At 44.4% G+C, this 26,434-nt stretch overlaps 1 protein-coding gene across 2 annotated transcripts in view; it reads left to right on the top strand.

Annotated features, from left to right (window-relative positions):
- LOC115153099 (tight junction-associated protein 1-like) overlaps nt 1–22,373 on the top strand; it is a 151,475-nt gene extending 129,102 nt beyond the window's left edge. For both annotated transcript variants that reach the window (XM_029698162.1, XM_029698161.1), the window contains exons 8-10: nt 2,017–2,124; nt 2,305–2,388; nt 18,811–22,373. In XM_029698162.1, the coding sequence (XP_029554022.1) occupies nt 2,017–2,124; nt 2,305–2,388; nt 18,811–20,310 (1,692 nt within the window). In that variant the 3' untranslated portion in view covers nt 20,311–22,373. The remainder of the gene's footprint in view (nt 1–2,016; nt 2,125–2,304; nt 2,389–18,810) is intronic.
- Nucleotides 22,374–26,434: the final 4,061 nt, after the last annotated feature.

Raw genomic sequence — 26,434 nt, 5'->3', positions numbered from 1 at the left:
TGCTCTGCTTGTTGTTTCTGAATAAGAAGTCTCTCCATCCTCCTGTCTTGTCCTGGCAAACTGCTCTAGATGTCCCGCAGTAGATCATCCTGTCTGTAGCGCTGCTATGGGGGTTGAGGTTGGGGGGAAATAATGTGATTCTCTAGGTGTGCCTAGTGGTTCAAACTTTACTTTTCTAGTCTCAAGTCCCCCACCTCTCTATATATCCCCTTTTGAGTTACCATAGGTTTGTTATGCGCTGCTGCACAAGTGCTGTAGTAGAGATCACTAAGGTGTTTTATGGCCGTGTCTTTGCCCAGTTGAGCTGCGTCTCTGCATCACAATGAGGCGCTGACTGGCTTCTTTCTGTGCGCTTTTATTTATTTATTTTTCTCCTCAGACTCTCCAGTTGAGAATATACTATACAGATAATTGGTTCATTTTTGACATGGCAAGCAATGGAGCAGGAGCTACAGTCTGGGTCTCATTCTGTGTAAATGTCTCACAGTAACTCCCTTTCTCACTGATTCTCTCTCCTCTCTTCAAGCAGGTGTGATTTAATGTTAGTGACTATACCCTATCCCTTGGTGAGGATTTGGATCTGAAACCACCGGACAGAGCTCCGTGCTGGCTTCAGTTAACATCCAGTAAATTTACAACATGTCAGAGATAAGCTGCAGGTAGGGCCCCCCCGAACAGAACAGCAAGCCTGATCAGGGTAGTGCTCGGCTAGTGGGCTTACAGGGTATCGGTGCAGGTCCAAGCCACTCGCAGTGGGCTCGCTGGAGGCTCTAATGAACCTGTGGTGAATATTAATGCACGATATTGATGTATTCCAAATTGTTGTACAATCTGGACCTGCTCTCGCTTACTAACACAAACGTACTACACATACACACGCAGGAGTCACAGAATCTGGATCCGCACTCTTAATTGGTTTGGAAGTTCTCCAGCTCGGGTTTGGGGATCATTTGCTGCGAGAGAATGTTCAGAAGCCCAGAGAAAACCAGCGGTTTGTTTTTCCAATTTGAAATAGGGAAATCTTCTGTTGTTAACTCAACAGTGCATTGCACATATAGTGTGAGGTCCCTACTGTACCAAGCACAATTTGTGGGCTTAATCTTACTTAAAGGGTAGTCACCACAGCTACTCAGGACCACAGGCTAGTCCTGTGGTACCTCTGAAATCAGAGACATTTTTTTATATTAGAGAATCCCTTAAATCCTGATTTATAATACATCAGATAATGTTAGCGCTGAAGCTACAGAGTATTTGATCAATTGTTGCCTGTCATGGCCCTTGTGTAATCTACCTGTCACTCACCTAACTGTATGATAACTGAAGCCATTCACAAGCCCTCTAAAAAAAAATACAATAGCATGTCACCTGCCCAGGTGTTTTCCTGAAGTTAGCGGTCGTTTTTCCCCTAACATATTGCATGGGTGAGTGGGAGAGGGAGTAACTACATATTAGGGGGACTTGGCACAGTCTCAGACCCAGTGTCATTTGAGTTCACACTGTGTTACTTCATAATGTGCTATCGATCTGTTTATGTAGGACACGTCCTGCGCCTGTTTTTTTTTGTTTTTTTCCCCCTCTAACCACACTGCTGAGCTGAGTGGAGAACAAAAGCAGCAGCCTCCGTCTCTGTGCTGCTGTGTCAGCTAGCGGGGAGGATGGAGGAGACATGCTTTAACTTTAATCAATGAGGAAATCACTCCTCATGTGTACTTCAGAGGAGGCCGGTGGGAGGAGCCATAAAAGGACGGCGTCACTGTAATGGCCGGAATGGAATAAAATCGAACCGAGTCAAACGTGTGGTTTCCATGCGTTTGGTCTGTTTTGATACCGTTCCATTTATTCCATTACAATGAGCCCGTCCTCCTATAGCTCCTCCCACCAGCCGCCTCTGGTATACTTACTTAAACAGAGTCCAGCAGCTAGTGCACCGCTACATTGGCTATGGTTATCCCTGTGTGAATGATGCGTGAAGCTGCTCTCTAATATTATTCTCCCCTCACCATTCTCTTTCTGCAGCTCCGTAAAGTAGAGAGGGACAAGAAGACCATGGACCAGGAGATAGTGGAGCTCACCAACAAACTCCTGGATGCCAAGAACACCATTGACAAGCTGGAGGAGTTGAACGTGGGTGTTCTCACTGTCCCTCTTTGAGTTATCACATACCAGATTTGAAGTTGTGTATAGTGTAGGACCACAGTGTGTGGTAAGATTAAAAGACATTGAGCAGATCAACCACACCGTTCTGAGAATAAAGTGTGTCTGAGTGTTGTGTGAGATGGCCTTTTTGATTCTTCTCCCTGACAGGAGCGCTATCGGCAAGATTGCAATTTGGCCGTGCAGCTGTTGAAGTGCAATAAGTCCCATTTCAGAAACCACAAGTTTGCAGATGTAAGTATAGCTCTGATCGTTTAGTGGAAATGATTGAGGCTCGTAAGTAAACGTGTTCCACTTGTCACAGTGGCATTGTTGGAGCTTGAATGTGTTTTGCACTCCGTAGTGACACTCTTGGATGTGAGAGAGAGAGAAATGGGGAGAGAGCGGTCGCCTGGGTGATTTTTAAAAGGCTGCAGAGCTCTTCACATGTTTTGTCTGACCCTGGCGTCAGAGAGGACTAGGCAAAGAGAAAAACAGAGAATCGAAAGAGGATAATAAAAAAAAAAGCTGAGGTTTGCCTGCCCACTTTATCACAGCTTGTGTGTGTGTTTATGTTGTACATCATAGCATTGATTGCCCATGTGTGTACAATACAGTGCATTCAGAAAGTATTCAGACACCTTGACTTTTTCCACATTTTGTTACGTTACAGCCTTATTCTAAAATGGATTACATTGTTTTTTTCTCTCATCAGTCTACACACAATACCCCATAATAACAAAGCAACAGGTTTAGACATTTTTGCAAATTTATTCAAAATACACATTTACATAATTATTCAGACCCTTTACTCAGTACTTTGTTGATGCACCTTTGGCAGCGATTACAGCCTTGAGTCTTGAGTATGACGCTACAAGGTTGGCACACCTGTATTTGCAGAGTTCCTTCCATTTTTCTCTGCAGATCCTCTTAAGCTCTGTCAGGTTGGATGGGGAGTGTCACTGAACAGCTATTTTCAGGTCTCTCCAGAGATGTTCGATCGGGTTCAAGTCCAGGCTCTGGCTGGGCCACTCAAGGACATTCAGAGACTTGTCCTGAAGCCACTCCTGCGTTGTCTTGGCTGTGTGCTTAGGGTCGTTGTCCTGTTGGAAGGTGAACCTTCTCCCCAATCTGAGGTCCTGAGCACTCTGGAGCAGGTTTTCATCAAGGATCTCTCTGTACTTTTCTCTGTTAATCTTGGGCTATCGAATGCGCAAAGGTCTAAGGCACTGAATCTCAGTGCTAGAGGCATCACTACAGACCCTGGTTTGATTCCAGGCTGTATCACAACCGGCTGTGATTGGGAGTCCCATAGGGCGGCGCACAATTGGCCCAGCATCGTCAGGGTTTGGCCGGGGTAGGCCGTCATTGTAAATAAGAATTTGTTCTTAACTGACTTGCGTAGTTAAATAAAGGTTAAATAAAAAATATAAAAAATAACTTAACTTTCCCTCGATCCTGACTAGTCTCCCAGTCCATGCCGCTGAAAAACATCCCCACAGCATGATGCTGCCACCACCACCATGCTTCACCGTAGGGATGGTGCCAGGTTTCCTCCAGACGTGACGCTTGGCATTCAGGCCAAAAGAGTTCATTCTTGGTTTCATCAGACCAGTGAATCTTGTTTCTCATGGTCTGAGAGACCTTTAGGTGCCTTTTGGCAAACTCCAAGCGGGTTGTTCTGTGCCTTCTACTGAGGAGTGGCTTCCGTCTGGCCACTCTACCATAAAGGCCTGATTTGGTGGAGTGCTGCAGAGATGGTTGTCCTTCTGGAAGGTTCTCTCATCTCCACAGAGGAACTCGAGAGCTCTGTCAGTGACCATTGGGTTCTTGGTCACCACCCGGACCAAGGCCCTTCTCCCCCGATTGTTCAGTTTGGCCGGGCGGCCAGCTCTAGGAAGAGTTGGTTGTTCCAAACTTCTTCCATTTAAGAATGATGGAGGCCACTGTGTTCTTGGACATTTAAGGCTGCAGAAATGTTTGTTACCCAGATCTGTTTCTTGACACAATCCTGTCTCGGAGCTCTACTGACAATTCCTTCGACCTCATGGCTTGGTTTTTGCTCTGACATGCACTGTCAACTGTGGGACCTTTATATATAAAGGTGTGTGCCTTTCCAAATCATGTCCAATGAATTGAATTCACCACAGGTGGACTCCAAGTTGTAGAAACATCTCAAGGATGATCAATGGAAACAGGATGCACCGGAGCTCAATTTCAAGTCTCATAGCAAAGGGTATGAATACTTATGTTACTTTTCTTTAAAAATGTGGATAAATGTGCAAAAATGTATTAACTGTTTTTGCTTTGTCATTATGTGGTATTTTGTTTAGATTGAGGTAAACATTTATTGTATCCATTTTAGAATAAGTCTTTAATGAACAAAATGTGGAAAAAGGGAAGGATTCTGAATACTTTCCGAGACTTTCTTAGTCTGGAACTGCTATTGATAGCAATGATGTCAGCAAAACTCGAAGCACCCCTGTCTCTGTTCCCAACCTCTGGGTGAGATTTTCTGGGTGAGATCAAGAGCTACTGAGTTCAGAGCCTGCTGGGTAATCAATACATCAGCAAACAAAGGACTTGAAGTCAGTATTATTAAAGAAATCCATCGAAACCAAAGTGTTGTGCTATGACTGTCTCTTAAATGTAAATGTTTTTCTGAAGTGTAAAATCCATTTTCTTATTTCTCCCCTAATTTCACTCCCTAAGACTCGATTAAACAATGCCATTACGAAGTTCAATACGGATTATGAAGGACGAGGCTCCTCTGGGCATCACTTCCATAACCAAAAAATGTTTCAAGTTTTACTGAGTGTGTTTACATGCACACTAATATTTCAATATGAAATAGATTATGGCAGTAGGCAGGTTATAGAATAGTCATGTAAAAACGCCTTACTCTGCTTAATCGGCGTACGGTCAAAATCGAAGTAAGCATACGCTGATTAAAACACCTGGTTTTCTCAGCAATCTTTCAAATTATTAGGAGAGGTACACACCTTAATCAGTGTTCCAGCTGTGTATTTGATCAGAGCATGTGCTAGCACCAGCCGAGTGAGCCTCCCTCCTTTAGTGCGAGTTCAGTGAATTCGGAAACAACTGAAAAGTATGTGTAGTAGAAGTAGTTCTCACATACAAACTTAATATGTGACCGACCGGCTCGATCTTATGTGGCAAAATTTGAAATAGTATTTTTTACAATAAAATAGACAGTATCATACACTGTAGTTGAGAAACAATGGGAAAGTAATTTTGCTTTGAAAGTTGATCAACTTGTAACCCCACTTTTGAGAAAATGGCCCTTGAATATTTTGGTACACCTACTGGAGTTGCTCTTATTTGTCTACACCCATTCAGCATCGTTCACACCTTCTTAAACCTATCTCTTTAAGGATTCACATGTGAGGCCATGTGGTAAATACACGCTATATAAAATATTTGTCACATGCATAGGATACAGAAGGTGTAAATGGTACAGTGAAGTGGTTACTTGCATAGTAGCAATATAAAAAAACAAAATGCCCAGATAAAATATTTTTATCATTATTAGATGACGCTTACCTGACAAACATGTCTAAATTGATGGGTCATGTGAAGGAAATGCTTTAACCACCCCCCAGCTACATCTAGCTAAGTGGATGGGTCACTATTGTCTAGACCTGTAAACATGTTCATGAAATACAAAAGATGGCCATAATCACCCCCAGACATACCTGGCTAATTTGATGGGTCATGTAATCATCTGGCCGAAGTGGAGTCTTTTGTTTAGACATGTCGCGAGCTGGTTAAAAAATTAACCGGCATAATCCCAACTCATACTATTACCAATACAAACATTGTCATAGCTGTAGTATAAATCTGCAGGTAGCTAAAGCTAACAAACTGGGTTCAATGTTAGCTAGCTAACATTAGGCTATAACTAGCAATGCAAATGGTTTTCTGATTCAAATAATATTACTACATAGATCATACACCTAGCGAGCCAACAAGCTAACATTCGCTAGCTAACTAACAGCATGCTTTAACTTTCTGACAAAATTAGAAACTTATATCTGAAAATGTAGCTAGACTCTTACCCGTATACAGTTAAGTAGGAAGTTTACATTCACTTAGGTTGGAGTGATGAACTCCTTTTTCAACCACTCCATAAATGTCTTGTTAACAAACTATAGTTTTTGCAAGTTGGTTAGGACATCTACTTTGTGCATGACACATACTTTTTCCAACAATTGTTTAGACAGATTATTTCACTTATAATTCACTGTATCACAATTCCAGTGGGTCAGAAGTTAACATACACTAAGTTGACTGCCTTTAAACAGCTTGGAAAATTCCAGAAAATTGTCATGGCTTTAGAAGCTTCTGATAGGCTAACTGACATCATTTGAGTCAATTGGAGGTGTACCTGTGGATGTATTTCAAGGCCTACATTCAAACTCGGTGCCTCTTTGCTTGACATCATGGGAAAATCAAAAGATATCAGCCAAGACCTCAGAGAAAAAATGTAGACCTCCACAAGTCTGGTTCATCCTTGGGAGCAATTTCCAAATGCCTGAAGGTACCACGTTCATCTGTACAAACAATAGTATGCAAGTATAAACGCCATGGGACCATGCAGCCGTCATACCGCTCAGGAAGGAGACGCGTTCTATCTCCTAGAGATGAACGTACTTTGGTGCGAAAAGTGCAAATCAATCCCAGAACAACAGCAAAGGACCTTGTCAAGATGCTGGAGGAAACGGGTACAAAAGTATCTATATCCACAGTTAAACGAGTCCTATATTGACATAACCTGAAAGGCCGCTCAGCAAGGAAGAAGCCACTGCTCCAAAACCGCCATAAGAAAGCCAGACTACGGTTTGCAACTGCACATGGGGACAAAGATTGTACTTTTTGGAGAAATGTCCTCTGGTCTGGTGAAACAAAAATAGAACTGTTTGGCCATAATGACCATTGGTGTTATGTTTGGAGGAAAAAGGGGGATGCTTGCAAGTTGAAGAACAGCATCCCAACCGTGAAGCATGGGGGTGGCAGCATCATGTTGCGGGGGTGCTTTGCTGCAGGAGGGACTGGTGCACTTAACAAAATAGATGGCATCATGAGGAATGAAAATTATTTGGATATAGTTAGGAAGTTAAAGCTTGGACGCAAATGGGTCTTCCAAATGGACAATGACCCCAAGCGTACTTCCAAAGTTGTGGCAAAATGGCTCAAGGACAACAAAGTCAAGGTATTGGAGTGGCCATCACAAAGCCCTGACCTCAATCCCATAGAAAATATGTGGGCAGAACTGAGAAGGTGTGTGCGAGCAAGGAGGCCAACAAACCTGACTCAGTTACACCAGCTCTGTCAGGAGGAATGGGCCGAAATTCACCCAACTTATTGTGGGAAGCTTGTGGAAGGCTACACGAAACGTTTGACCGAAGTTAAACAATTTAAAGGCAATGCTACCAAATACTAATTGAGTATTTTGTATGTTTGCCCACTGATAAAGAAAGGATCAGTCTATAATTTTAATGGCAGGTTTATTTAAACAGTGTGAGAGACAGAAAATATCCAGAAAAAAAACGCATGTCAAAAATGTTATAAATTGATTAGCATTTTAATGAGGGAAATAAGTATTTGACCCTCTCTCAATCAGAAAGATTTCTTGCTCGCAGGTGTCTTTTTATACAGGTAACGAGCTGAGATTAGGAGCACACTCTTAAAGGGAGTGCTCCTAACCGCAGCTTGTTACCTGTAAAAAAGACACATGTCCACAGAAGCAATCAATCAATCAGATTCCAAACTCTCCTCCATGGCCAAGACAATGGCCAGGGACAAGATTGTAGACCTACACAAGGCTGGAATGGGCTACAAGACCATCGCCAAGCAGCTTGGTGAGAAGGTGACAACATTTGGTGCGATTATTCGTAAATGGAAGAAACACAAAAGAACTGTCAATATCCCTCGGCCTGGGGCTCCATGCAAGATCTCACCTCGTGGGGTTGCAATGATCATGAGAACGGTGAGGAATCAGCCCAGAACTACACGGGAGGATCTTGTCAATGATCTCAAGGCAGCTGGGACCATTGTCACCAAGAAAACAATTGGTAACACACAATGCCGTGAATGACTGAAATCCTGCAGCGCCCGCAAGGTCCGCCTGCTCAAGAATACATATACATGCCCGTCTGAATGAACATCTGAATGACTCAGAGGACAACTGGTGAAAGTGTTGTGGTCAGATGAGACCAAAATGGAGCTCTTTAGCATCAACTCAACTTGCCGTGTTTGGAGGAGGAGGAATGCTGCCTATGACCCCAAGAACACCATCTCCACCGTCAAACATGGAGGTGGAAACATTATGCTTTGGGGGTGCTTTTCTGCTAAGGGGACAGGACAACTTCACCGCATCATTTGACGGGGCCATGTACTGTCAAATCTTGGGTGAGAACCTCCTTCCCTCAGCCAGGGCATGCATGACAATGACCCAAAACACACGGCCAAGGCAACAAAGGAGTAGCTCAAGAAGAAGCACATTTAAGGTCCTGGAGTGGCCTAGCCAGTCTCCAGACCTTAATCCCATAGAAAATCTGTGGAGGGAGCTGAAGATTCGAGTTGCCAAACGTCAGCCTCGAAACCTTAATGACTTGGAGAAGATCTGCAAAGAGGAGTGGGACAAAATCCCTCCTGAGATGTGTGCAAACCTGGTGGCCAACTACAAGAAACGTCTGACCTCTGTGATTGCCAACAAGGGTTTTGCCACCAAGTACTAAGTCATGTTTTGCAGAGGGGTCAAATACTTATTTCCCTCATTAAAATGCAAATCATTTTATAACATTTTTGACATGCGTTTTTCTGGATTTTTTTGTTGTTATTCTGCCTCTCACTGTTCAAATAAACCTACTATTAAAAGTATAGACTGATCAGTTCTTTGTAAGTGGGCAAACGTACAAAATCAGCAGGGGATCAAATACTTTTTTCCCCCACTGTATGTAAACTTCTGACCCACTGGGAATGTGATGAAAGAAATAAAAGCTGAAATAAATCATTCTCTCTACTATTATTCTGACATTTCACATTCTTAAAATAAAGTGGTGATCCTAACTGACCTAAGACATGGAATTTTTACTAGGATTAAGTGTCAGGAATTGTGAAACTGAGTTTAAATATGTTTGGCTAACTTCTGACTTCAACTGTACATGGATGAATGCTTCACGGCATACTGGAACCATTTAACTTTGTAGCTACATCTTGTTTGTCACTTCGGTTTACATTTCCCGTGGAATGTGCAGAAAGTAGTCCAATGACTTTTTCCACCTGATCTGTCGATAGTGTCGGCTAAATTCAGGGCAACAATGTTGAGAAAAGTAGCAAAACTTTTGTAGTTCTCGATGGCTAATGTAAGATCTTTAAAAAATGGCACGGTGGAAAGGACTGTCAACACATACTGAACAGCTCACGTTATAGACAGAAGCATGCTACATGACAGACCAATTGTTCTTCTTGCAAAGCATGTAAACGTTTTTATCGATGTATTATATTAATCTTACTATCCACAAAAATAGCATTAGTGTGCATTTAACCCTACTCAATGTCACATGCACAAGTACAGTGAAATACTGTAATGAAAGCAGTAGACATGTATAGGTAAGGTGACTAGGCATCAGGATATATGATAAACAGAGTAGCAACGGCGTATATGATGATTGTATGCGAGTGGTTGTGCATAGAGTCAGTATAAATATATGTGTGTGTGAGCAAATGATGACGTGAGTTTGTGTGTGTTGAAGTGTCAGTGTGGGAGTGTTTAGGGCCCTGTGAGTGTGCATAGAGACGGTGCGAAAATAAAATAGTTTGTGTAGCCATTTAGTTATCTATTTAGCTGTCTTATAGCTTGGGGATACAAGCTATTCAGGAGCCTGTTGGTGTCAGACTTGATGCACCGGCACTGCTTGCTGTGCGGATGCAGAGAGAACAGTCTGTGGCTTGGGTTGCTGCAGTCTTTAGCTGTTCCGTGCCTTCCTTTCACACAGGCTGATATAGAGGTCCTGGATGGCAGGGAGCTCGGACCCAGTGATGTACTGGGCTGTCCGCACCACCCTCTATAGCGCCATGCTATCGATGGCAGTGCTATTGCCATACCAAGCAGTCATGCAGCCTGTCAAGGTGCTCTGTGGTACAGCTGTATAATGTTTTGGGGCCCATGCAAAACCTTTTCGACCTCTTGAGGGGAAAGAGGCACTGTCGCACCTTCACGACTGTGCATGTGTGTGTGGACCATCTTAAGTCCTTAGTGATTTGGACACGAGGAACTTGAAGAAACTGGGATGAATGAGTTTGTGTGCCATAACCAGCCTCTCAAAGCACTTCAGGATTACAAATGTGAGTGCTACAGTGTGGTACTCATTGTGGCATGAAGCCTTAGAGCATTTGTCTGGTAGAGAGGCATCATTGGGCAGCTTGGTCTTCCTTTGTAATCCGTAATGGACTGTAGCCCCTGCCACATGCAGCAGGCATTGGAGCCTGTGTAGTATGATTTTACCTCCTATATTGTCCTTTTGTTTGTTTTAATGACTCTGCGGAGGTCATAGCTGGACTTGTTGTTCCTGTCCTCATCCGTAGCCTCAGGGTTGTCTGCGAAATCCCTGTGTGCAGTAGCCCTGTCCTTTAGCGCCAACCTCCGTGTTAATCCAGGGCTTTTGATTGGGGAAGCAGCGAACCATCACTGTGGGAACAACGCTGCCGATTATTTTCCTAATGAAGCCGGTGACAGGTGGTTAACTCGTCAATGTTATCGGCGGAGTCTCGAAACATATTCCAATCAGCGCTAGGAAAGCAGTCCTGTTGCAAAATCTCTGATTCTGGTGACCATTTCTCACCTGAGCGAGTCACTGGTGCTTCCTGTTTGAGCTTCTGATGTAAACAGGAAGCAGGAGTACAGAGTTATGATCTGATTTGCCGAATGACGGCCGAGAGAGGGCCTTGTATGCTTGCTTGTGGGTAGTATAACAGTGGTCTAGGACTTAATCGCACTAGTGGCGAAGAAGATTTCTTAATTGGAAGTTGGGCACCACATGTTAAACATTGCTGTCAATACTATCATGTTGGTTGTAAGAAATGAACAACTAGTGCTTATGTCTGGATACACTTGATTTGCAGTTAAGATTTGAATTACATTTAAAATGTAACAGTTTATTTATCATTCAGTTGAACAAAAAGTATAAACTCGTAGACGCCTAATTTTAGTGCCAAAGTCCGACCCTTTTCAGTGAATTTTAGCTACATCTTGGTCTCCACTACCTGTGATATTAACAATCCAATCCCTCTCAGTAAATGAGAGAGTGTTTGAATGTGCACCTTAGGGATTTAAGTTATTTTCCCTCGTTCATTGATCCACAGGGCTACCTGCTGCTCGAACACCTTCAGTTAGTTAGTGTATGAATTGACGGTGCCGTCTTAATGTCTGATGCTCTGGTCTCCAGAGGACTATTACTGCCGATGTGACAACCATGTTGTCGCTGCAGGGCAGTGACTGCCAGCCAGGGCTATTTTTAAGGGATGTATAATTCTTGCCTGAATTCATACACTGCTCTGTTCGCTACATACTTCAGTCTGAGACTGCCATCGTTGAAGTTGTTTGTGGTGATGTCGACACGAGGGGTGTTGTACAAAACAAAGTCATCCCTGATTTGATCATGTCTAACTAATCAGAGGATCAAAGACAAATTTTCAAAATGCCGCTTTACCTACGTGTGTCTTGGCTGTGGCCCAACTCATTGGTTTCTTCGAGGTTCAGACTAATTGCGGAGAAGAAACTAACGTATGTGGGCGTGGCGTAGCGTTTGGCCGGAGCAAGGAATTTTGGCAGCCAGGCAAGTGTAATTCATCTGAGCAGAATGATCTCCCAGTCCTGCCATAATTGAACACTGCTGGGAAACCCAACAATCTGCCACAAGCTGCAGATCTGTTCGCACACCTCATTTTATTCCTTTGTTTTATGATCAGTTTATTTATTTGGGAACCACTTTATTCTCTATTTGTCAAGCATTAGTTGAAAGAGTGAGCGTTTTGCTTACCTGGTGGTTCTACACAAAAGGCAACTTTTGTACTTAAACACACATTTCACATGATCTACTTTAAACTTCTCAAGTATTCAAATGCATCCAGATTCAGCAGCTAGTTCAAACACTTGCTGATTGCATGTACTCATGCTCTTATTCAACAAGTGAGCTAGCAATTTACCACCTAATTTTGTCTGAGCTTGTGAGACTGATTTTGTAATATACAGTATATGCCACTTAGAAGTTTATTCCCATGCGACATCCCCCTAGAGTCAAAATCGGGGGGGGGGGGGCTGTTTTAAGATGGTCATACCAAGAATCATTTAGCCATTTGATTTAGAATTTTAGGAGCCCTTTGTGTGTGTGTGTGTGTGTGTGTGTGTGTGTGTACACTGCTCAAAAAAATAAAGGGAACACTTAAACAACACATCCTAGATCTGAATGAAAGAAATAATCTTAAATACTTTTTTCTTTACATAGTTGAATGTGCTGACAACAAAATCACACAAAAATAATCAATAGAAATCCAATTTATCAACCCATGGAGATCTGGATTTGGAGTCACACTCAAAATTAAAGTGGAAAACCACACTACAGGCTGATCCAACTTTGATGTAATGTCCTTAAAACAAGTCAAAATGAGGCTCAGTAGTGTGTGTGGCCTCCACGTGCCTGTATGACCTCCCTACAACGCCTGGGCATGCTCCTGATGAGGTGGCGGACGGTCTCCTGAGGGATCTCCTCCCAGACCTGGACTAAAGCATCCGCCAACTCCTGGACAGTCTGTGGTGCAACGTGGCGTTGGTGGATGAAGCGAGACATGATGTCCCAGATGTGCTCAATTGGATTCAGGTCTGGGGAACGGGCGGGCCAGTCCATAGCATCAATGCCTTCCTCTTGCAGGAACTGCTGACACACTCCAGCCACATGAGGTCTAGCATTGTCTTGCATTAGGAGGAACCCAGGGCCAACCGCACCAGCATATGGTCTCACAAGGGGTCTGAGGATCTCATCCCAGTACCTAATGGCAGTCAGGCCCCCCAAAGAAATGCCACCTCACACCATGACTGACCCACCGCCAAACCGGTCATGCTGGAGGATGTTGCAGGCAGCAGAACGTTCTCCACGGCGTCTCCAGACTCTGTCACGTCTGTCACATGTGCTCAGTGTGATCCTGCTTCATCTGTGAAGAGCACAGGGCGCCAGTGGCGAATTTACCAAACGTCCTGCACGGTGTTGGGCTGTAAGCACAACCCCCACCTGTGGACGTCGGGCCCTCATACCACCCTCATGGAGTCTGTTTCTGACCGTTTGAGCAGACACATGCACATTTGTGGCCTGCTGGAGGTCATTTTGCAGGGCTCTGGCAGTGCTCCTCCTGCTCCTCCTTGCACAAAGGCGGAGGTAGCGGTCCTGCTGCTGGGTTGTTGCCCTCCTACGGCCTCCTCCACATCTCCTGATGTACTGGCCTGTCTCCTGGTAGCGCCTCCATGCTCTGGACACTACGCTGACAGACACAGCAAACCTTGCCACAGCTCGCATTGATGTGCCATCCTGGATGAGCTGCACTACCTGAGCCACTTGTGTGGGTTGTAGACTCCGTCTCATGCTACCACTAGAGTGAAAGCACCGCCAGCATTCAAAAGTGACCAAAACATCAGCCAGGAAGCATAGGAACTGAGAAGTGGTCTGTGGTCCCCACCTGCAGAACCACTCCTTTATTGGGGGTGTCTTGCTTATTGCCTATAATTTCCACCTGTTGTCTATTCCATTTGCACAACAGCATGTGAAATTTATTGTCAATCAGTGTTGCTTCCTAAGTGGACAGTTTGATTTCACAGAAGTGATTGACTTGGAGTTACATTGTGTTGTTTAAGTGTTCCCTTTATTTTTTTGAGCAGTGTGTGTGTATATATATATATATATATATATATTTTAAAACATTATTTTAAAACATTATTTGATGGATCATTGAATCAGGCTTTACTGCTATTACCCCATAGAAATGCATTGAACAGATTCATACATGGAAAAATAGATAGTATCTCCTATATCTGAGCGATATAAGAAAGATCATGAAACTACTTTAAAAAAAGTTTTACACATATTTAACCCCTTTTTTATATGCACTAACCTACCTCCATACTTCCATTCATTTTTCAAACTGGTACCGGGCTATATTCAGTCGAGTCTTGTGAGGCTTGTGGGCGTCCTAGAGCAAAACAACCGTTCGGACGCCACAGATGTTTTCATGGCCAATTTTGGGGACGTCTCATGGTCTGACAAACACTGCTGTAGCTCTGCCACCTTTCACCGCAGATGGGGCAGGCCGACATCGGCGGAGGCAGTAAATTGAGACGCAGCCCATGCAAAACTGAGATCTCTACTTTAAACGGGCAGATTTCTATGTGGATTTTTTTATTACGCTAGTTAGATTTTCGCGGGGCCGTGGACATCAACTGTAGGGGGTTTGGTACAATGAGTGCATTCATTTGTAGCATCTTGGCATTTCAAACATCTTAGCACTGCCAGCGCCAACCTCTTACCAACTAAGCCACTCAGGACCTAGATGAAAACATAGTCGCAGAAAGTGGTAGTTCTTGAAATGGGTCTGCAGACTAAGATCCAATTGCTGAAGTGAGCTATTTTTGCAAATACTAAACAAGTGAAGTGCCTTGAAGATGACATATTTTTGAAAATCAAAGCATTGGCCATAAGGCAATGTCCACTTGACAGTCCTTATCCATTATGAGAGAAAAAGTAAGACCGAGAGGAAGCATGATAAAAGTACACCAAAGGGAAACCTGGATAACCATGGTTAGAGTCCTCCTTGCAAAAGATCTGGCAGTATGGACATGGAGAGGCAAGCAGACAGACAGGCGGGCAGAGAGACAAACAGGTTGGCAGGCAGAAAGCATTGAGTCATCCTGTGTCCAAGTGAGCTGCTCCCTAGGAGGGGGTCGGAAAAGTAGCCGTGTATACAAATCATCTTATCAGGCAGGCAGCAGCCATCTGTGGGAGATTTGATGGATTCTGAAGATTGGCTAAGGAAACACAAGTCAATTATACAGCATGGCAGGAGTTGCCCAGCAGCCCAGTCCTAAAGCTTATCACTAGAGTGGGTTGGCTGTCTGTGAGCACCAATTCGCACTGCTGCACATGTGATTGTTCTGAGAAAGCTATGCTTTTGTCTCCCCAGGCATTATGCCATATATAGTATACCCACTTTGCCTCAAACTGTTCCTCTGTTGAGGTTATGCGTATTGGTATAATTTGCAGTGAGTAAGCGGTTAGTACAATAGCATGTAAAATGACCATGACTGTGGCTATCAATGGACCCATGCAGATTTGCATCACAATGGTTGTCTGCAGTGCTTATAATAATACAGCCAATGTTCTATAGGAAAGAACGGTGCTAAAAAAAGGTCTCTCACTCACTGAAGAATGAAACACTTCTTGCTACAGCTATTGTGTGCCTTTTTAGTTAAGGCTCTATAACACAGTACTGTTCAGTCGTGGCCAAAAGTTTTGAGAATGACACAAATATTAATTTTCACCAAGTCTGCTGCCTCAGTGTCTTTAGATATTTTTGTCAGATGTTACTATGGAATGCTGAAGTATAATTACAAGCATTTAATAAGTGTCAAATGCTTTTATTGACAATTTCATGAAGTTGACGCAAAGAGTCAATATTTGCAGTGTTGACCCGTCTTTTTCAAGACCTCTGCAATCCGCCCTGGCATGCTGTCAATTTCTGAGCGACATCCTGACTGATGGCAGCCCATTCTTGCATAATCAATGCTTGGAGTTTGTCAGAATTTGTGGGGTTTTGTTTGTCCACCCGCCTCTTGAGGATTGACCACAAGTTCTCAATGGGATTAAGGTCTGGGGAGTTTCCTGGCCATGGACCCAAAATATCAATGTTTTGTTCCCCGAGCCAGTTAGTTATCACTTTTGCCTTATGGCAAGGTGCTCCATCATGCTGGAAAAGGCATTGTTCGTCACCAAACTGTTCCTGGATGGTTGGAAGAAGTTTCTCTCGGAGGATGTGTTGGTACCATTCTTTATTCATGGCTGTATTCTTAGGCAAAATTGTGAGTGAGCCCACTCCTTTGGCTGAGAAGCAACCCCACACAAGAATGGCCTCAGGATGCTTTACTGTTGGCATGACACAGGACTGATGGTAGCGCTCACCTTGTCTACTCCAGACAAGCTTTTTTCCGGATGCCCCAAACAATCGGAAAGGGTATTCATCAGAGAAAATTACTTTACCCCAGTCCTCAGCAGTCCAATCCCTGTACCTGTTGCAGAATATCAGTCTGTCCCTGATGTTTTTCCTGGAGAGAAGTGGCTTCTTTGCTGCCCTTCTTGACACCAGGCCATCCTCCAAAAGTCTTCACCTCACTGTGCGTGCAGATGCACTCACACCTGCCTGCTGCCATTCCTGAGCAAGTTCTGTACTGGTGGTGCCCCGATCCCAGCCCTGGCGCCTGCTGGACTTTCTTGGGCGCCCTGAAGCCTTCTTCACAACAATTGAACCACTCTCCTTGAAGTTCTTGATGATCCGATAAATGGTTGATTTAGGTGCAATCTTACTGGCAGCAATATCCTTGCCTGTGAAGCCCTTTTTGTGCAAAGCAAAGATGACGGCACGTGTTTCCTTGCAGGTAACCATGGTTGACAGAGGAAGAACAATGATTCCAAGCACCACCCTCCTTTTTGAAGCTTCCAGTCTGTTATTCAAACTCAATCAGCATGACAGAGTGATCTCCAGCCTTGTCCTCGTCAACACTCACACCTGTGTTAACGAGAGAATCACTGACATGTCAGCTGGTCCTTTTGTGGCAGGGCTGAAATGTAGTGGAATTTTTGGGGGGGATTCAGTTCATTTGCATGGCAAAGAGGGACTTTGTAATTAATTGCAATTCATCTGATCACTCTTCATAACATTATAGTATATGCAAATTGCCATAGAAACTGAGGCAGCAGACTTTGTGAAAATTCATGTGTCATTCTCAAAACTTTTGGCCACGACTGTATATAACCTTTGTGTGCACATGGATGTGATACAGGAGCTGCTTGTAAGCTCGTCATGACACATGACTCTTGGCAGCTTGTTTGATTGCTATACGTAATTGGGCAGAGGTCAGGGCTATGTCGTGTAAACTTCTGACCGGTAGAGGAGTCACCTGGCAGCCCTATACAGTTGTATTGATCCTGCCTGGCCCTCCCCGCTGACCAGAGGAAGTGAAGGGGAGGCGGGCGTGCCGATCGTTGCTCACCAGGATCGTTAGGGCTTCAGCGAGCGGGGACTGTGGAATCGCTTATTCTCTCTCTGCCCATTTTCCACATATCAATATCACAGCCTTGGCTCGTCACGCCCAGTATCACCGTGATAGAAGGGCCCTAGATGCCGGCCTTTTTTTCCTTTACTTTCAAACCTCACTTTCTTTCTTTCTCACCCCCCTTCAAGTATCTCATTGGAGGTGAGCCTTTTATTTTTCTTGTTCTCTCTGCTTTTTGTTCCTGTGAACATGGAGTCAGGGACAAGGAGACATTTGGTGGCCAGGGAAGAAAGGCAGCAGGAGACGGTCTCCTTCACAGCGCTGACTGAAGTTAAGATGGATCCCACTGTTCTCTTCCATTCACATATCAAGCATCAGACACCCCAGTGATGTCTAACCTGGCAGCCGTGTGTTAGTGTCATTCACTGCTCTTACACAGGGAGACTTATCCACAGGATCACAGCAGCTATTTTAGAAATCATCTGGAACTGTAATTGACGCCACTCGTATCCCACTGAGATGTGCCGCTTTCTAGTTTGGATCGGAGCACAAAGTCCTTGCATGGGAGAGATATGAGCGCTAAGACTTTGCCACTCGGTTATTAGGGAAAGTTAAAGCTTAATGCATTTGACATGAGAATTTAAATACTCCCACTGCGAGCTCTTAGTGGAATCACATGCTGTTTTAAAAGCACAGCAAGTCGGGAAAGATTTGTCAGCCCTTGTGAGGTTGGAATAATACTGTGAAATTGTGAAAATGATAATGCCCTTTTTAGTATAAGAGCTGTTTGAAAAGACTGGCAAGAATTTCAGCCTGTTTTGGTGGGTTGGAATTTACATGACCAATAAGAAAGAGTTCCAAAATTCTCTGCCAATAACAGCTAGTTTTCAGTTTTCCCCTCCCCACTCAGACAACTTCCAGACAGTCCTAGCAAAATTTTTGCTTGAGAAATTGCTCTTCGCAAAGAAGCTATTTTTGTTTTCTTTTTGACCATTTTAATTGAAAACAATCACAGTACGGTACTTAATTGTCACCTAGAAATTATTTGATATTGAGATAAAAACAGCTGCATTGAACCTTTTTAAAGTTGTTCCAGTTAATTGAGGGAATTGTTAAAGACTGCAGGTGGGGGAGTTGTTCTCATTATTAAGTAACATGTTTTCTTTACAAGTTACATCTAATATTAAGTACTTTAGTGTACCACGGGACTCTTGTTTTAAAGTAGCTTTAAAGTTCAGAAATTCACTCAGTTTGACACGCCTGTGACTTTTGATTTTAACGTGATGTCTTTGCCCGTCTGTGAAACCTGTCACGTTTTGTGTTCGTCTTCTCTTGTCTTCCAGCTGCCCTATGAGCTGCAGGACATGGTGAACAAGCACATGAAGGCCAGTCTGCCGGATAAGAGTTCCCAGGGGGCCCAGGGCCAGGACTCCGACACCATGAGCCTGACCCCCGCTGACGTGGTGCCCACCTCAGTCATTGCCCGCATCCTGGAGAAGCCTGAGCCTCTGGTGCTCAACTCTGCCCAGTCCAGCAGCAGCGCAGGCCGGCCCCAGGCAGAGGACGTGTTTGTGCATGTGGACATGACTGGGCACCAGGCAGGAGGAGGGGGTAGAGAGAACGGGGGTCCCGGTCACAGCAGCAGGGCCCCAGCCCAGAGCAGCCAGGCCCAGGAGCTCCTCCAGCAGAATGGCATGTGTCGGAGCCAGAGCAGCCTGTCAGCAGACGGCCAATCAGGAGAGGAGGGTAGAGAGGGTGGTGCCTTCGAGAAGCTCAACCCCTACCCAGCCCCCCCTCCGCCCCACCCCCTCTATCCCGGCCGCAAGGTGATTGAGTTCTCCTCGGACGACAAGGTGAAGATCCCCAAGAACAGCCCCCTGCCCAACTGCACCTACGCAACGCGCCAGGCCATCTCCCTCAGCCTGGTGCAGAACGACGAGGAGAACGAGCGCCAGCGCACCGTGCCAAACAGCCCCGCCGTGTCGGACGGGGGCTGGCGATCTGGGACGTCGTCGTCCTCAGGGGGAGGGGGGCAGCGGGACCCCTGCCGCACCCCTACTCAGCTAGACACAGCAGACCCCCTCTCCAACCAGTCCAGCCCCTTTAGCAGCCCCCCTCAGCCCCCCAGCGCCTTTGCCAGCTCAGGTAGCTCTGAGGAGGACCTGCTGGCCAACTGGCAGCGTATGTTTGTGGAGAAGATGGCACCACCCTCTGACAGCACCCTGGTCAACCGCACCTCCTTCAGCAGCGAGACGGTCAAGGACCTGGAGAGGACCCGGACCGGCAAGCCAGTGGGCGGGGGTTCCGACAGGGGGGCGCTACGGGGGGCCTACTCGGACGGGGAGGAGGGGTCCTCCACCCGCAGCTGGACAGCAAGCCGAGAGTCCAGCCTGGACACTGACACCAGCAGCATGGCTGACCTCCGCACCAGGAGGGGGCATTACGGAGCAGACTTCTCCACAGAGGAGAGCGAGCAACTGCTGATGGCCCTGGACCCACTGGACAACGACCGAGACAACACCAGTGGCGACACCGTGTCAACGGCCATCACCGTGGAGACCAGCCCGGCGGAGGCAAAGAGGAATGATTTTGTGGACGAGACTGGGTCTGTAGGCAGCTCTGCAGAGGAGAGAGACATCCTGCCACAGGACTTCCCCGTCATAGCCCCCCGGGTCCTGGCAGGGCTAGAGGACTACACAAAGAACACCCCTCCCCTTTCCGCAAACTCCTCCACTTCCACCCCCGGCCGACCCCTGAAGAGCCCAAAGAGGATGGGAGTCCACCACCTGCACCGCAAAGACAGCCTGACCCGGGCACAGGAGCATGGTAACCTGCTGGACTGAGACTAGGGGACTTTTCTCCTCTCACTTCATCTGTCGTCTGACCGACTAACTCTTCTCTGGTCTGTGGACTCTTTATCTTACCAGAAAGAGAGCGATGATTCGTGTTGGTCCTTCCTTTGTCTGTGCTGCTGTCTCTCATGAGTTTAGTCAGGAAATACACATATGCTCTACTAACCACATTCAAGAGCTGACTGTTCTTTAGAAGATATGTGCGATGCCTGGCTGCCAGTTGAATGGTAAAGTTTGCGGCGTTCTTTCCTTTGTTTTCCACTGTAAACCGCAATCTCCTCCAATAGCAGAACAAAGGGTCCTACAGGGGTATCTGAATGAGGTTAGTTTTCTGTCTCTCAAACACTCCAAAACTGTTGCAGAGAGGAGAATGGCGACTACAGGAGAGCCATGCAGGTCCATTTCCTGTGTGTAAACATCCAGCCAGTGTGTGTTCTAATGGAACAGCCCAGATAGTGCAACGTTTCATCTCGTCACTTGAGAGGATCGGCGATATGCAGGATGGATGGAGTTGTTGCCTTCTCCCTTGTTTGTTCTCTTTTGCCCTGGACCCCCCCCCCCCCCCCCAGAGAAATTATATGTCATGCAGGAATCTGATAACATGAGAACTTTACCTCCATCTCTGAATGGACGAATGGTGAAGAGGGCAAGCACTTGCAAGCGCATGCTGTTGTCTGGTGTGAGTGGATGGTGGAACGGACCCCCACACAGACTCTCAGTGCCTATCCCTCTCTGTCTGAGGGGGTTTCTAACCCCCCAATTCCCAGAAAATATCTATTCTGATGCCCCTCTGAAGCACCTGAAGTGTGCAGCAGTCTGTTGAGCACCCACTCTTAAGGGCTCTCTTCTCTGTAATTGGTCAACTACACAAGAACTAGGAAGGTCACCCTCAATGAATTCCTGAAATTGTAGGTCTCACTCAAGTTTATTTTCTCAATAACAGAAATACAGTTTTCATTGATTTTTAATTTTGATTTTATTGTCTTTCTATTATCGTAAGTGTTACTGTTTATTTCTTCAATCACTTCTTCATTCAAATCATTTTTAATTGACATTTAGATTTTTATGTAACTATTTAATGGCTGAGGTCTGGACATGTTATGATGTTGACGATTGAGAACAGTCAAAGTATTTCTATTCGCTTTCACTTTTGTTCTGTTATTGATTTGTCATTGGATTTAGTCATCTGTATTTCCATTTCAAGAAACAAACAGGCCTATAGTTCTATTGTTAACTCTGGTACTTTACATGGGGTATTACAAAGGAAGACCTAAATGGCATGAAACAGTGTCTCAGAAGAACCACGACAACCTTCAAAGCATTTCTGTGGATGTGTTAGGAAATATTCACTGGGCCCTGGGGGGAGGGGATAATTCTCCTTGAAGATGCCTTCAATTCTCATTGTGTACCACTTCTGTTAGCAATGTATTCAGTAACAACAGTATGTTTCCAGAATATCAATGTGACAAGGAATTATCGAAGGCTAAAGGCCTGCATGATATGACTGGGCTGGTTGATGAGATTTTTGGTATTTCTTTACCATTGACAATTTCCTGATCAGGAAAGTATTTTTGTTGGTGTATTACTCAGTCTCCGTTGTGGGGGTTCACAGAGGATGTTATACTAGTAACTAGTAAACTGTGAAGAGGAGAATGATTTGATGTTTTTCTCTGTGTTCAGCCAACCTTTTAAGTATTTCATCAGTTTGCTTATCAGATGTCCCCAATGCAAAGTTGTTTTAATCTTTGGCCCTGTATAAATACATAATTTACCTAATATAAATACCTAATCTGAAATGGAATCATGGCTTTACAATATGTACCGTTTATTTTCGCGTTTTTGGTCCATTTTCATCTACATGCTTTAGTATGGATAGGAAATATTGATTCATTCAAGAGATTATAATTTTTGTGATTTTATGGATTGATTTTTGATTGTGTGCATGTGTTCCTTTGGACTTTCATTTGGTCCAGTATATTCAATTGACTTATCGTTCTGTATTTAGCAATGTTGAATTTGTCTTAATTGTAATCCATAAAATGTGTTCAGCATCAGACATTCTCTATGTACAGTTGAAGTCGGAAGTTTACATACATTTAAATTTCGTTTTTCAACCACTCCACAAATTTCTTGTTAACAAACTATAGTTTTGGCAAGTCAGTTAGAACATCTACTTTGTGCATGACACAACTAATTTTTCCAACAATTGTTTACAGGCAGATTATTTCACTTATAATTCACTGTATCACAATTCCAGTGGGTCAGAAGTTTACATAGAATAAGATGACTGTGACTTTAAACAGCTTGGAAAATTCCAGAAAATGATGTCATGGCTTTAGAAGCTTCTGATAGCCTAATTGCATCATTTGAGTCAATTGGAGGTGTAGCTGTGGATGTATTTCAAGGCCTACCTTCAAACTCAGTGCCTCTTGCTTGACATCATGGGAAAAAGGTACCAAGGTACCACGTTCATCTGTACAAACAATAGTACACAAGTATAAACACCATGGAATCACATAGCCGTCATACTGCTCAGGAAGGAGACGCGTTCTGTCTCTTAGAGATGAACGTACTTTGGTGCGAAAAGTGCAAATCAATCCCAGAACAACAGCAAAGGACCTTCTGAAGATGTTGGAGGAAACAGGTACAAAAGTATCTATATCCACAGTAAAACGAGTCCTATATCGACATAACCAGAAAGGCCGCTCAGCAAGGAAGAAGCCACTGCTCCGAAACCCCCATAAAAAAGACAGATTACCGTTTGCAACTGCACATTGGGACAAAGATCGTACTTTTTGGAGAAATGTCCTCTGGTCTGGTGAAACAAAACTAGAACTGTTTGGCCATAATGACCATCGTTATGTTTGGAGGAAAAAGGGGGATGCTTGCAAGCCGAAGAACAGCATCCCAACCGTGAAGCACGGGGGTGGCAGCATCATGATGTGTGGGTGCTTTGCTGCAGGAGGGACTGGTGCACTTCACAAAATAGATGGCATCATGAGGATGGACATTTTTGTGGATATATTGAAGCAACATCTGAAGACATGGGTCAGGAAGTTAAAGCTGGGTCGCAAATGGGTCTTCCAAATGGACAATGACCCCAAGCATACTTCCAAAGTTGTGACAAAATGGCTTTAGGACAACAAAGTCAAGGTATTGGAGTGGCCATCACAAAGCCCTGACCTCAATCCCATAGAAAATGTTTGGGCAGAATTGAAAAAGCATTTGCGAGCAAGGAGGCCTAAAAACCTGACTCAGTTACACCAGCTCTGTCAGGAGGAATAGGACAAAATTCACCCAACTTATTGTGGGAAGCTTGTGGAAGGCTACCCAAAACGTTTGACCCAAGTTAAACAATTTAAAGGCAATGCTACCAAATACTAATTTAGTTTATGTAAACTTCTGACCCACTGGGAATGTGATGAAGGAAATACAAGCTGAAATAAATCATTCTCTCTACTATTATTCTGACATTTCACATTCTTAAAATAAAGTGGTGATCCTAACTGACCTAAGACAGGGAATTTTTACTAGGATTAAATGTCAGGAATTGTGAAAAACTGAGTAAGTGTATTTGGCTAAGGTGTATGTAAACTTCTGACTTCAACTGTAGCTATAATACATAATAAGGATGATTGACTGAGGCAAAAGTCTGAATTTTCATTTATGTAATTGTTTGCCTTTCTAATGGCTCTTTGATTGCGTGGTTATGAAGTCGGATACAGTCCTGCTGTTTTATTGATCCCGGATTGACAGCTCACACTGAAAGCCCTTCAGTATAAGGCAGTAATCCAGTATGAAGTCACACGCCTCATGCAGTGTTCTTAACTCTCCGAGTCAGACTCTAAGCCATCTGCTTGTATTTGTTCATGCAACCCTCTGTGGGCTGAAGACAGTGTAATATCATATACAGTGCATTCTGAAAATATTCAGACCCCTTCACTTTTTCCACATTTTGTTACGTTACAGCCTTTTTCTAAAATGGATTAAATCGTTTTTTTGCCCCTCATCAATCTACACACAATACCTCATAATGACAAAACAAAAACAGGTTTTTAGATTTTTTTTGCAAATGTATTAAAAATAAAAAACGGATATCACTTACATAGGTATTCAGACCCTTTACTCAGTACTTTGTTGATGCACCTTTGGCAGCGATTACAGCCTCGTATGACGCTACAAGCTTGGCAAACCTGTATATGGGGAGTTTCTTCCATTCTTCTCTGCAGATTTTCTCAAGCTCTGTCAGGTTGAATGGGGAGCGTCGCTGTACAGCTTTTTTCAGGTCTCTCCAGAGATGTTCGATCCGGTTCAAGTCCGGGCTCTGGCTGGGCCACTAAAGGGCAGTCAGAGTCTTGTCCCGAAGCCACTCCTGCGTTGTCTTGGCTGTGTGCTTAGGGTCGTTGTCCTGTTGGAAGGTGAACCTTCGCCCCAGTCTGAGGTCCGTGACACTAGGCATTCAGGTCAATGAGTTCAATCTGGGTTTCAACAGACCGCTCTGGAGCAGGTTTTAATCAAGACTCTCTCTGTACTTTGCTCTGTTCATCTTTCCCTTGATCCTGACTAGTCTCCCAGTCTCTGCCGCTGAAAAACATCCCCACAGCCTGGCCACTCTACAATAAAGGCCTGATTGGTGGCGTGCTGCGGAGATGGTTGTCCTTCTGGAAGGTTCTCTCATCTCCACAGATGAACTCTGGTGCACTGTCAGAGTGACCATTGGTGCACCGTCAGAGTGACCACCTTCCTGACCAAGGTCCTTCTCCCCCAATTGCTCAGTTTGGCCGGGCGGCCTGCTCTAGGAAGAGTCTTGGTGGTTCCAAACTTCTTCCATTTAAGAATGATGGAGGCCACTGTGTTCTTAGGGACCTTCCATCCTGCAGAAATGTTTTGGTACCTTTCCCAGATCTGTGCCTCGACACAATCCTGTCTCGGAGCTCTACTGACAATTCCTTCGACCTCATGGCTTTGTTTTTGCTCTGACATGCACTGTCAACTGTGGGACCTTATATAGACAGGTGTGTGCCTTTCCAAATCATCAATTGAATTTACCACAGGTGGACTCCAATCAAGTTGTAGAAACATCTCAAGGATGATCAATGGAAACAGGATGCACTGGAGCTCAATTTCAAGTCTCAAAGCAAAGGTTCTGTATACTTATGTAAATACGGTATTTCTGTTTTTTTTATTTGGAACAATTTCTAAAAACCTGTTTTCGCTTTGTCATTATGGGGTATTGTGTGTAGATTGATGAGGAAAAACATTTATTTAATCCATTTTAGAATAAGGCTGTAACATAACAAAATGTGAAAAGTGAAGGGGTCTGAGTACTTTCAGAATGCACTGCACTTACATTTTGAAGACAAATTAAATGATCAAAGATGATAAATGCAACAGCACTTCATGATTACGACTGAGGGCTTTTGCCAAGTACTGTGTTTCCACAAGGTTAGAAAACATGCGCCAGTAAACTCTGTCCATACAACATTATAAAAATGCCCTCCCTCCCACCTAATTCTGATCTGGAACAGACGCCACCTAGAAATATTCATCCTTGATGTCTCTTGAGCCTGCCTTCTCACTATATATGTATAGATGTGGGTCTTAGTCCCCCCGCCCTGTCTAAACCTCTATTCTTAGACCAACAAGTAAAAGCCACATATCAAGGAACTGGCAACATTGTGCTGTAAAGTACTGTGCCGCTGCCAGTCACTGGGGTCATACGAGGTAACTGTGTTCCCTCCAGAGTGAGATGAGTCACCAGATCCCGGTATAAAGTCTCTCCACATACTATATCCAACACGCTGGAGGCTTTCTGCTGCACTCCTGGTCCCTGAATAATTCAATGCCATTTTCTTCAGTGTAACAGACCGGGACCCTGGATTGCGGGCCCCCAAATCCACACGGTTCACGTCCCTCCACCCTCACACTTTTTAAACCTCTTTCTTTTGCTTGCAGTCTTCTTATTGGTCTTTTTCATTAGTATAAATGAAGTGTTAATAGCCCATAATTAAGAGTTGTAACAACCCTTTACTAAATTATTCATGTTTTATTACCCTCAGAAATAGGTCTCTAATACTTCAAAAGGAGTACAGTAGTCTGTCATGGTCTTCAACAT

Source organism: Salmo trutta, chromosome 18 (genome assembly GCF_901001165.1).
Source record: "Salmo trutta chromosome 18, fSalTru1.1, whole genome shotgun sequence".
NCBI lineage: Eukaryota > Metazoa > Chordata > Actinopteri > Salmoniformes > Salmonidae > Salmo > Salmo trutta.
The sequence above is the reverse complement of the archived record's forward strand: the minus strand, read 5'-3'. Positions and strand labels throughout refer to the sequence as shown.